The following is a 13235-nucleotide window of genomic DNA, read 5'->3' as shown; positions in this document are numbered from 1 at the left end:
AAAGAGACAGGTTCCCTTTAAATTACATTTTTGATGAATGGAATCTCACCTTGCTCAAAGCTTTTGCCATTTCAAATGTACCCACGGTATCCATATTAGCTGCAATAATAGGGATCCCAGTATAAGTCTGTTTGGAGTTCCGGAATGTAAATGTGCGAACCAGATCTACCTGCAATACACAGTCACAAATACATGAATGAATACACTTTAATTATCTGTGTCATTATCTTCCTATTAAAGGGATTGTATGAGATTAAACAAGATAGTTGCTTACTTCCAGATAGTGCTAATAAGACATAGGTTATGTATGAACAACAGGAGTGCTGCTTCTGATTCACAGTAGACCAAATAAACCAAGTATAGCAGGGGAGCTGTAGACTAGGCTATAAAACTACATTAATGCTTGGGCCCTGAGATGTAATTATCACACTGTGGGATCTTTGGAGATTACAATGAAATATCACATCTTTGCTATTTCATGGCATCCCATAGGTTTATATTCACAACAATAATGTTCAATTTTGCTCTGTGATCTACCCTGATATTGCACTATGTAATAATCCTTGCAGGTAATCACCTTAAAAGCGTGAAACAAAAACATGTTCCGCTCCCAGAAAAGAGAATTATACACCTAGAATGAGTCACACTAGATTGAGGCAGGATGTAAACTGGGGATAAAACCGAGCATGGCAGAGAACACTAAGCTACCATAAGTGATTGGGAAAACTGGATATCCACAATATATTATTTCAGACAGAACTCATGAAGACATTGATTATTTCATTTACAGCCAGAAAAAGCTAAAATAAACTGGATTATTCTGCAGACTGTAGATAGTAGATTGATGAAAAAAGAAACAATCTGGAAACTGTTGCTTCAGGCAAATACCAATGATGCCAAAATGCCAGCCTAAATACACAGTTACCCTGGTCTCTCTTAGGGTCAATGCACAAGGAATGCTTGGGCGCTGATTTTGACACTCCATGTCAGAATCCGAGTGGAAAAAATGCCTCCCCATAGAGTTCTATGGGTTCCGCTCGCTTTATTTTTCCACTCGCAGAATTTTTCCACAAGCGAATGAAAAAGCTTCCTTCAGGCAGATTCCACCTGCAAAAACCAACACAGTCAATGAGAGGTGGAAAACTCGCTACCGTTTTTTTCAAGGTTCATACACTGTGCTGGAGGAGAAAAACCAAAAACTAAAAAAGCCTCAAAAACGCTCCAAAAAAACATTTCCTAATTCCTGAAGCGGATTTTTTCCTCGCCAAAAAACTCTGTGTGCATTGACCCTTATGGTGTATTCACACGGAGGAAAATGGCGCTGAATTTGGTGTGGAATCTGCATCAGATTGAGCACTGAGAAAAAAAAGCCTCCCATTGACTTTAATGGGATTTTTTTTCAGAGCAAAATCTGACACGGATTCCACACCAAATTCAGCGCCATTTTCCTGTGTCTGAATACACTCTTATTAGACACATTCAGGGATGGTTTTCAACTCCCTGTTGTGAAGTAAACTGCAACACTCCATTTAAGCTGGTCGGTGTGATTACTGCCATGACAGGAAAACTAGAGATGTAGTTCCCTCATTCTAAGGCCTTTTACAAATCTGGGTTCAGTATTCCATTTGGGGAGTCAACCTTGGGACCCCCGAACGGAATGCCGAACGCATTAAAAGCGGTTAGCCATACAGACCTCATACACTGTAATGTGGTTTGTGTGTAATCCCTGCCATGTCCACACAAATCATGCAGAGAGAAAAGTGGTGCTTGCAGTACTTTTCTCTTCACATGATTTGTGCAGACACCGCACCAAAAACACACGGACCCCATTATGATATAAGGGGTCTGTGTGGCTTCTTTGCTAACTGTTATTTAAGGCGTTCCTCAAGCGGACTCCACGAACGGAATACCGAACGCAGATGTGAACTAGGCCTAAGGATCATGGGGGTCCCAGCAGGAGAACCTAGTGATATGTCACTGCTTAGTATAGTCAGAAAAACCTTTGAAACTAGTTAGCCTATGTTCTCTTCTATTACAAGAATGCTTTTATATGATCCTACTCTGTAGTGCACCAAGAAAAGTTGGACTATCCTCTTAAGGCATAGTATGTAGCCCCTCAGGTATATTTGTCACATGTAAAAACATATTTTATACATATATATGACCTGTTTAGGCGATTTCCTCTTTGTATTTTATTGTTCAGTATAAATAGAATGAAAAAGAACATAAAGGGAAAAAAGTAGCAATGCAAACACATAATATGGGATGGGTAGAATTAGCAGCAGCTACTCTAATACAGTTTTAGGTGCATTCTGCAGAGTTGATAATGGAGAATGGAGACGAGAAAGTACAACGTGGCCTATGTTGACCAGTCTCTATTTTATCATGCACTTTGGCATATTATGGGAATATGTTGCCCTGGCATTTCTCCAGTAATCCTCCGTGTGACTACTCATGTATCTTCAGTTTGCCTTTTAGCACTGACACTACTACGAGACTTAAAAGGTAAAGAAGCTTTCAATACCTTTCTCCATAAATGAATTCACAAATACCGTGAACCTCTGATGCAAGGAAATGACATTTTGTAATGAAAGAACTCTTAAGAGAGAGAAGAATGACTACAGAATCAGACCACAACATTTGTATCTAGTCTGTAACCATGGAGACACATAAATCTGACAGGAGCTGTATGTTACTATCTTGCTTCAGTGTAAATTAACCATGCCTCTATTTTTTAACTTGACTTCATCAACATAAAATAATGCCAAATAAATTTTCCTAGTGATCAATTTTTCCATCAACTGTGTCCAGCTTAGTTGAAAGAGAACTGGTTGGACCAAGAGACAAAGGTTGAAATAAGAGGTTGGCAAAAGAAGGTGCTTGCTTGGATGCCACCTTGCAACAAAGATTGGGGGGCCCTTCTGGAATCTTAATTGCTTTTCTGCCACAAATAGCAGAAAAAGTCCTGTTCAGGAGCCCTCATGATCAAATGTTCTTTAGCCCACTGGGAAAACGCTGCCAGTTTCCCCATAGATATAACTTGAAACAGGAAGTCCACAGAGGAAAACTCTGTGAACTTTCTGTTTAAAGAGGACCTTTCATGGATTTGGGCACATGCGGTATTATATACTGCTGGAAAGCCAACAGTGCACTGAATTCAGCACACTGTCGGCTTTCCCGATCTTTGCCCAGGTGAAGAGCTAGTGGTGCCGGTACTGTAGCTCTTCACAGTCAGAAGGGCGTTTCTGACACTCTGTCAGGAATGTCCTTCTGCACAGCAGCACCTATAGCGCTGTACTGTGTGAGCGGGGAGGAACACCCCCTCCCTCTTCTCACAGTACTCGTCCATAGAGAGGGAGCGCTCCTATAGGCGCTGTATTCACTGCTGTGCAGAAGGACTGTGAATACACCACTAGAAAGCTGACAGTGCGCTGAATTCAGCACACTATCAGCTTTCCCGTTCTAAGCCCCCGCTGAAGAGCTATTGGTGCCAGTATCATAGCTCTTCAGTGTCAGAAGGTTGTTTCTAACAGTCTGTCAGGAATGTCCCTCCTCACAGTAGCGTCTACTGTGCTGTACTGTGAGACTGGTTGTTCCTTACCGCCCAGCGATGACGCCGAGCGGTGAGGAACGTCCCCCCCCCCAGTATTCATCTATGGACCTGTACTGGCAGGAGTGGGGGGGGGGGCTGAGGACGTGAAAAGTCCTCTTTAAAGGGAATGGGGAACAGAATCCCTGAGTGGAGGGAGGGTGCAAGTGTGAACATACCCTTAATTGTGTTTCCTAAACGTCCTATTACCTTAGCAAACACACACAATGGAGTCAAACGTAGCATTGTAATGCAAATGTGTACAGATTATCATGTGGCTGGATACAAGTTATTTACTTTTTTACACTTTTTATTAACATTAAAAGGAAATTCCAACATGAAAATAATATTTATTGTATCCTTAGTTGTTCATATAAGATTATACCAACCATACCAATGAATGAAGCAAGAAAAATACAAGTGTATCCCTGTTCAGAGCATAACGTGAAGCCCTGCACATTACTGTCAAGAAAGCATTGTGCAGACACAAGCAGGAGTGCCATAGGACCATCCCTCAACAGACTTGAAGTAAGCAGACGCAGCTGCAATGCAGTGATGCTTTATAGTGCCAGCCCTGGGTAAGTGCATCATAGTGACATCACTAGCTGTCTGTCACTGGAAGGAAACTAAGGGACCTACCTAAGATAAAGTACCTTGAAATACCTAAGCTTCATATGGGTAAAACAACCAGGACATGAGATAGCAGTTTCCCAGAAAGCCACTATACCAGAGGGAGGCGCCCACTGTCTGTAGTGAATAGAGCACATGCCTGATACAGTCTCCTACAGCAAGAATGCCTTGAAGGTGACTTCCTTTTCAAAGCTAAGGAAAATACACTTGCCTGAATATACTTTATTATACTGTTAATATCAGTGACTTGCTGTTATGTAGCAGGCATATTATTACATAAAAATTCTATTAATTCTTGCAATCAATGCATAGGAATATGGTTATTATAAGCCCCATTTTAGGCATCAATAATATACATCTATTAATGTTAAACTATATGCTTCATATACTAAAATAACGTGTGGCACTTCATAGGTTAATAGATTGCAAAATAGAAGATATAGTACTGAAAATGTTACATTGGATAACAGCAGAAAATAGCCTCAGACCTTGCCATACTTTATACTTTATACTACTTTATGTAGTATTAGACTTCATACACTGTATCATAAGCCGAATGTTTATTGAAAAGTGTATGCGCTGTAAAGCTCCGGTGTATGTGCTGCCGGCTGTCATTGTCATTTGTGTTTATACTTTTGCACACTTAGCTTTCTGAATGTCGTTGCCTGACTAATCTACTTCTAACTAGATCTATGAATTGTTCTTTTAGCTGCCAAGGTGAAATACTGAAGGTGAAAGCAGGACTGCAGCCCAACAAGGTTCAGATCCTGCACGCCTCACCCCCTGCTGCGAAGTCTACAATGTAACTAGATTCCTCCCTAGGAAAAAAAAAAAAAAGTGGAAATTTCCATTTGTACCAAAAGAAGTCTTTTAAGACAAGTTCAGAATATGCATGCACCTGCTGTAATGGACTCTAACTAGCAAACTATGTCAAACAATGTTATACAACGTAAACACCCTTTAGACCTTTAGAATGTTATCTTACAGTATATTGTTGTCTTACAGTATATTATGTGATAAAAGCTAACCAATGTGTACCTTGTATAAGTGATAATACTAATAGTAACACATAGAAATATCAGCTGTAGTATGAAGACGAGTAAAGCTCACCTCCGATCTGCTTTTGAGACTGCTCCTCTTTGGCCTGAAAAGGACATCTTTAAAGTCCAGCTTGAGGTCTGCGTCCACTCTGGGCATCCTTGTAACTGATCAGATCTTACAGTCCTGTAATGCAGTGGGTGCAGATATCCTTCCTGCTAGCTCCAGAGAGTGTGTACCAGATACAAAGCTAAAACAAGCAAAGCCTGTATGATCTTCAGCAAGCGTATTTATAGTGTGGAAAAGGCCAACAGTCAACGCACAAGCACCATATCTTTATTAGGCAAGTGCTGTTTTTAGAAAGAGCTCAGCAACAGAACTGTAGTCTTCCCTCTGGCTCCTGTTCTGCCGGCTGACAGAGCGAGAATGTGTGTGTGAAACAGAGTCTACGGCTCTCCATAGCAATGCTGCGTAACCACACCAAAGCTCTGCATAGGGACGACAATCAATGAGGGGTTTTTATGCTGAGACTGAGATCTGGAAGCACAGCCTGCAGGAATTATTCCTTGACTAAACACAACAGGCGAAGCTCTTATACATGCAAAATAATTCATAGCTGCACTTATCACGGTGACTGTACCATTAAAGGGACCGGTCGCTTTCATTATATTATTCGGTACAGGACAAGCCTGCTGTCTGCAAATCACCGCCACAATAAAAGAATCACCCTGACTTTAAAGGGTTATCCAGCTTTTTCGTAGGATAGGACGGTTCCCCCGTGACAGCTTAAAGAAAAAATTGAAAGAACTGAGTACACTCTAAAAATTTACTTTTAATATATCATAATTAAGATTGGACAATGACCAGGTATAAAAATATTAATATCGCACTCATTGGGTCAAAAATAATGTGTTGGGAAATTTTTCATTTTTTTCTTTGATTAATTAGAACTACACATATCTCATGATTTTAGCAACCTGTGATGGCTCATCCTTCAATGCTTACTCACTGTACTTTTTATAGTAGCGGTTGTGAGTACTACAGATGTTGTCCCAAGACTTAAATGGGGCAACCATTGCAGTACTCACAGCCACCACTATTAAAAGTACAGTGAGTACACTGCAGGTCGAGTTGTCACGGGGAAACAGCTGATTGTCAGGGGTTCTGATCTATGTGAAATTGATGACCTGTCCTATGGATACGGCAACAATTTTGAAAAACTGGACAACCTCTTTGTATGGAGTCCGTCAGCAGGCAAAGGGCTATACAATTACCCTCACTACCTTGTATTCTATCGTCTCCGGAGTACATTCACTACTTGATTTTTGAAAATTTTTGACTCATTTGTACAAAAAAAATTTTTTTTCAAGATAGCGATGTGGTGGTGTGTCAGAGCCTGGATGGGCTAGCTTCCAGCTCTGCCTCTTGTCTGCCAACTCCACCCAGTGCCACCACCATACCATTAATTGACAACTTTCCTGTTTCCCAGCCTCTCAGTCTTGTAAGCATTCCTGGCTTGTCTGCATTGCCACTCCCCCAAAGCACTTTCTGCTCATTTGCATGTTGTGAATCAGCACAGAACGCTCAGCTCCATCGTGAAAATAAAACCCAGAAGAAGTAACATAAAACTCCCTGGACAGCCACTTTAAGTGTCTCACCCTTTGCTATCATACAAGTAATTATGTCATATAAAGGAATGAATAAAAATATGGATTGATTAATTTCATCTCAGCATACAAAGGACTACTCGTTTTATTAACTGAGATCCATTGATAACTTGGAAAGGAGTTTGTTGCTCACATAGCAGTAATTTGCCGGGGTAAGTGCAGAGGGGGATGGTAGGATGGAGGTGCAGGAACATGAGGCAGCCAGCTGGGTGACAGAAAGCAGTGGGGTAGAGGAGTGTCAGGGAGGTTAGTCCTGAACTGGCACACTCCAACAATTTTGCTAAATAGGCAGATGAGGAGGATGTTAGTACAGGGGTAACACTGCTGCAGCAAGACACTTCCTCTGAAAGCCAGGGGAATGTCTGATCCAGTAAGAAGGGGGATAGGAGCACAGAGAAGACTAGACAGGTGCTGGTAGTGGGAGATTCAATTATTAGGGGAATAGACAGGGAAATCTGCCTCAAAGACCGGGATCGTCATGCAGTGTGGCCTTCTTGATCAAGTTCGACACATCGCGGATCGGATTGACAGATTACTGGGTGGGGCTGGTGTGGATCCAGCAGTCATGGTGCACGTTGCTAGCGGTAGGTGGAAGGTCAGGAATCCATTATACTGTATACTGGCCCATTCTTCTTTTCTGACTGCCAGCGCGTGCTATAAACCCAGTGCTGCTCTGTAGCTGACAATCCACGTCTACTGCGCAGTTTTCTGAGCTGCTCCCAAGCCTGCACAGTAAAGGTGGGTTATCAGCTGTACAAAGCAGTGCTGGGTCTATAGCACACACCAACAGTAGATAAAGAGGGAGGAGCTGTGTCATAGGAAGAATCCTGGAAGGAAGAAGATAGGTATGTATGATGGAGTGGATGGGGGGGGGGAGTAGTAGTGACGGGGAAACAAATCATCACCGGATTGCCAGCAAATGTCCCTGGGGCGGTTACATGATATGGGTAAATATACATTTTTGATAAATTATGTTAAATAGAAAGTAGGTGGGGGAGGGTGTTTAGATTAGTGTATGGTTTTAATTTTATCTTGGACAACCCCTTTAAGGATTCAGTAACGACTGGGTCTGTTCCGTATGATTGGCGCACAGCAAATGTGGTGCCAATATTCAAAAAGGGGTCTAAAAGTAGTCCTGGAAACTATAGGCCAGTAAGTTTGTCTTCTGTGGTGGGAAAGATATTTGAGCCTTTCTAAGAGATGCTATCCTGGAGTATCTCAATGTAAATAATTTTCTAACACCCAATCACTGATAGGAAACAGAGGATGCTTACTAGAAATGAGCAAGTACTATTCGAAACTCCAGTTTCGAATAGCACGCACCCATAGGAATGAATGGATGTAGCCAGCACGCAGGGGGTTAAGCGGAAAAGTCGGCGTGCCGGCCGCTTCCATTCATTCCTATGGGTGCGTGCTATTCGAAACTGGAGTTTCGAATAGTACTTGCTCATTTGCAAGGCTGTGGCAAACATGGCGATGTTGGCCGGATCGCACATCGGACCGCCCACAGACTGCTGCGGACGTATCGGGCCACGCCGCTTCTCCACCTGGCTGCCCACAGCCTGCCGCAAACCAATCGGAGCCCTGCTGACAGACCTGTGATGACGTCATCTCAGGTCCTGCAGTGGAGCAGGGGCTGCGTTTCGCCGGTCACGGTAGGCCTGTCGGCAGTGTTTCCTTCCTGATAAATATCTTGGTATGTGCAAAATCTCAGCCCAATACGTTCAGCCATTTGGCTGTGATTGAGGAACAAACATCCAAACACACAAACTTTCACATATTAGTAGGATAGGATGACCAGTGCCAGGCAGCTGCTGATAAGGCAAATAACATTATGGGATGCATCAAAAGAGGTCTAGATTGTCATGACAAGAACATAGTTATGCCTCTATACAAATCACTGGTGTGGCCATACATAGACTATTGCACACAATTTTGGGCGCCAGTATACAAGAAGGACATAATCGAACTAGATAGAGTGCAGAGATGGGCAACCAAAATTATTAGGGAAATTGGTGGATTGAAGTATAGTTATAGACTAACTGACTTGGGGTTATTCAGAGTAGAAAAAAAGATGGCTATGGGGAGACCTAATAACAAAGTACAAACACATGAAGGGACCACATAAAGAACTTTCTAATGATCTTTTTACTCCTAGGCCAGTGACAGTGACAAGGGGACATCCTCTATGTTTGGAGGAGAGAAGGTTTCACCAGCAAAATAGAAGGGGATTCTTCACAGTAAGAACAGCGAGGCTCTGGAACTCTCTGCCCCAAGAAGTGGTGATGGTGGATTCATTGAACAAGTTCAAGGAGGGTCTGGATGCCTTTCTTGAACAGAACAATATTATGGGTTATAGGTTCTAGATTTTGTTAAGGACACGTTAATTCAGGGTTTTTATACTGACTGCCAGATTGGAGTCGGGAAGGAATTTTTCCACTATAATGGGGCAATTGGCATAAAATTTGTGGGTTTTTGCCTTCCCCTGGATCAACACTGTAAGGTACTGTAGGGTTATAGGGTGGACTTGATGGACTGATGTCTTCATCCAACCTCATCTACTATGTAACTATATGTAACTATAAAAGGGCTTGCCCAGTCTCTTGAAAAGTTTTTCCAAAAACATAGAATTGACAGAAACATGTGACCAGTCACTATCTGCAGCTCTTCTAATAAATTTTAGAAGAAAAAATGTGGAAAACAATTGAAATAATTTAGTAAATGAGATTACACAATCAGTTAGTAGAAGGGTCTCCAATGACTATTATATCAAATGCACTGTACAGTTAAGAAAAACAGATTTCTTCCAATCTATCAGATGATGTTCATAGCATCCAGAATGTAGCTTTTTCTGGTATAGGTTGTTATTGAAACCCAACAGCTTACAGAAATGAGGCTTACCAAGTAACAACTACAAAAGAAGGTTTAGTTGTGTTCATTATGTCAGATACTTACTATTCTTTATAAAGAATTGGAATCTGATTTATTTCAGTAACATCAACCTACATTTATCAAGTGTCTTAGTGTCAATGCTAAAACTAATCCAATTTATTTTTATGTTGTGACACTTTGGCGGACTCTTACCGGCCTGTATACATATGTATGTTACATAAATAGTCCACGCTACACAAGTTGGAAACTTCCAGGATTGATGTGAGCTCATCTGCTGCAGCATCTGAATGGTTAGTCAGAAGCAGGACTCCCTCTGACCCTCCATTAGGTTCCTATAACAGGACCATGGGGTGCTCACTAGTTTTCATGGCAATTATGAGCCTTATGATGGACCCAAGGCCTGTTTGGTAATATTCCCAATAATCTAAACGAAGGTTTTTTCATGTTCTTTGCCACAAATTTCATAATGTTTTTGTAAACCACATTTTTGCATACCACATGTTCTCATTTCCCTTTCTCATCTACTGTATAACTCAGAGGGCATGGGTTTTGTCTTTAATCTTCTCCTTAGGCAGCAGAAAGGCCAAAATCCCTCATCAACAATGAAGAATATAAAGTATTTGTAATTATGCTAATAAAGAAACAAAGTGTATGTTATTCAAGCTGCTCCAACACTGCGCTTGAATAATACGGCAGGTTCAAGATTCAAAGCTAAAGTTTCTTTCAAAAGGCAATGGATTTCTTCATCAATGATCCACCAATGATGGACAAAGACAGAAACCACAGGGCTAAAAGACCTCACTCCAACGCACTCCCCGCTGATGTTGGCCATCTTCAATTATGTAAAAGACGTCACTTGAGCTGGGCCTGCATCGTGAGGCATAAGAACGCAAGCCCAGCTCATGTGATGCCTGTGTCATCACACAAGTAGGCCTGAACCCTTCTGGAGCGTAGGAGAGGTAAGTAACATTGTTTTTTATGTTCCCTCACCTCTCCTAGCCCTCCGATCATTATACTCGGGGGGCTGAAAAGACCCCCCGAGTATAATGATAGTGTTTGTGGGGTTCGCTGGCCCACGGCCTTGCTTACCGATCCTGACTCCTGCTCACAGCCACCTCCTCAAAAGGGAAATTGCTAGCACCAGTGAGCAGGAGCCAGGATCGGTAAATAAATAGAGCTTGTTACCTGCTGGAGTTACTCCAGCAGGTAACGGCCTATTAAAAAAAAATTCTGCAGCAGTAGCGACTGCCCCTGGGCGCCCTAATGTCCCGGGCTCTGTGGCAGACACTACGTCTGCTACCCCAGTAGTTATGTCCCTGATTCCATTGACACCCCCTCTCATGTGATTGTGGACTGCCAATTGGCAAATGCCTGCAGGTCAACCACATGAGTGACCATATTAGGCCCTCAAATTAGATTCGAGACTGCGTGACAGTTTATCACAGTTTATCACATAGTCAGGGCTGCCATCAGGAATTTTGGGGCCCCATACAGCCTAAGTGTCTGGGCCCCCCCGCCATTTTAAAACTACCTTATTTTGTGTCATACCAATTATGTATTACATTTCCCTTTATTTAGCAGCATTACAAGGCTTAATCAGATTCTATTTGCAGGTAAAATCTGCTACGTGTGACAGCGCCTATAGATAGCCGAAAACCATTTATAAGAGCCCTCCTAATAAATCCTCAGGGCTTATTCACATTGTGTTTTTGGCCTCCCTTGCCAGGATACTTTGGTAACCAGTCAGAATCAGCTGTCAACTTATCCCTGCACGAAGAACTGGCCATTAAAAAAAAGGGGGGCCTGCAGTTCTCCGTGCAGGGATAAGTGGGGAGCTGATTGTGACTGGTTACCAACGTATCCCGGCAAGGGAGGCCAAAAACGCAACGTGAACATTCCTTTAAAGTGAAAGTCCCACCCCCAAACAGGCTGCTATGCAAGTAGCATAGCCTACATCATTATTATTCTCCAGCTAAAAACATATATTATATACTATTGCCCCAGTTCCCTCTCCGCAGTGCCGCACACCCGATGTCCAACAATCCCCCCCCCCGTCCACCCTCTAACATCTTTCCATTGCCCCCTGTACCCATATCTCCCAACTTTTGAAGAACCAAAAGAGGGACAAAATGTGCTTTGCGCGCCGCGGGAAATTTAGCCCCGTGCACTGTTATGTTGACTCCGCCGACTCATTAATTTTTCATGTGCCCGCACACTGTATAATCCTCCTACAGTCACCCGTAAATTATATGTCCCCCCTCCGTCTCTCCCCCAGCTTCATATACACCCTTCATCTTCCCCCAGATTCATGTCCCCTCCATCTCTGCCCCCAGATTCATGTCCCCCATCTCTGCCCCCAGATTCATGTCCCCTCCATCTCTGCCCCCAGATTCATGTCCCTCCATCTCTGCCCACAGATTCATGTCCCCCCATCTCTGCCCCCAGATTAATGTCCCCCCCATCTCTGCCCCCAGATTCATGCCCCCTCCATCTCTGCCCCCAGATTCATGTCCCCTCCATCTCTGCCCCCAGATTCATGTCCCTCCATCTCTGCCCCCAGATTCATGTCCCCACCATCTCTGCCCCCAGATTCATGTCCCTCCATCTCTGCCCCCAGATTCATGTCCCCCCCATCTCTGCCCCCAGATTCATGTCCCCCCCATCTCTGCCCCAGATTCATGTCCTCTCCATCTCTGCCCCTAGATTCATGTCCCTCCATCTCTGCCCCCAGATTCATGTCTCCCCATCTCTTCCCCCAGATTCATGTCCCCTCCATCTCTGCCCCCAGATTCATGTCCCCTCCATCTCTGCCCCCAGATTCATGTCCCTCCATCTCTGCCCCCAGTGTCATGCTGTCCTCTCCTTCATCTGCCCCCAGTTTCACGTTCCACATTACACTTACCTTCTCCTTCGTTCCCCCGCTGTTCTCTGCGCGCCTCTCTCTCTTACTGGCACACAGTTGTAGATGCGATGTGACGTCATCACATCGCGTCTACACTGCCGGGTAGCCGGCGGCAGCGGCGAAGCGAGGAGCTGACACAGGTCAGCTCCTCGCTTCAGCCGCATACAGTATGTGTCAGCGAGAGAGGCGGCAGCGGCGAAGCGAGGAGCTGACACAGGTCAGCTCCTCGCTTCAGCCGCATATGTGTCAGCGAGAGAGGCGGCAGCGGCGAAGCGAGGAGATGACACAGGTCAGCTCCTCACTTCAGCCGCATATGTGTCAGCGAGAGAGGCGCGCAGCAGCGAAGCGAGGAGCTGACCTGTGTCAGCTCCTTGCTTCAGCCGCGTACGTGTTCAACTCAGATCTGCGTCCTCTGGTCGCAGATCTGAGTTGAAACAAACAGGACATACAATGACTGCTGCCGGCGCCAGGGGGCCCGGGCCCCCCCCATTTTTAAATTTGGCCGGGCCCCTGACGC

At 43.9% G+C, this 13235-nt stretch overlaps 2 protein-coding genes across 2 annotated transcripts in view; one reads left to right on the top strand and one right to left on the bottom strand.

Moving 5' to 3' along the window:
- Positions 1–5683, bottom strand: part of GMPR (guanosine monophosphate reductase) — a 61308-nt gene extending 55625 nt beyond the window's left edge. Inside the window, exons 1-2 of the mRNA XM_075270850.1 lie at positions 5330–5683; positions 50–169 (exon numbers count right to left, since the gene is read on the bottom strand). Of these exons, the coding sequence (XP_075126951.1) occupies positions 50–169; positions 5330–5416 (207 nt within the window). The 5' untranslated portion in view covers positions 5417–5683. The remainder of the gene's footprint in view (positions 1–49; positions 170–5329) is intronic.
- The window catches only part of ATXN1 (ataxin 1), a 491098-nt gene that overhangs the window by 323624 nt on the left and 154239 nt on the right, over positions 1–13235 (top strand). The gene's annotated exons all lie outside the window — the stretch shown is intronic.

Source organism: Leptodactylus fuscus, chromosome 4 (genome assembly GCF_031893055.1).
Source record: "Leptodactylus fuscus isolate aLepFus1 chromosome 4, aLepFus1.hap2, whole genome shotgun sequence".
In the NCBI taxonomy this organism is placed as follows: Eukaryota; Metazoa; Chordata; class Amphibia; order Anura; family Leptodactylidae; genus Leptodactylus; species Leptodactylus fuscus.
This window is presented reverse-complemented; position numbering and strand designations above follow the sequence as displayed.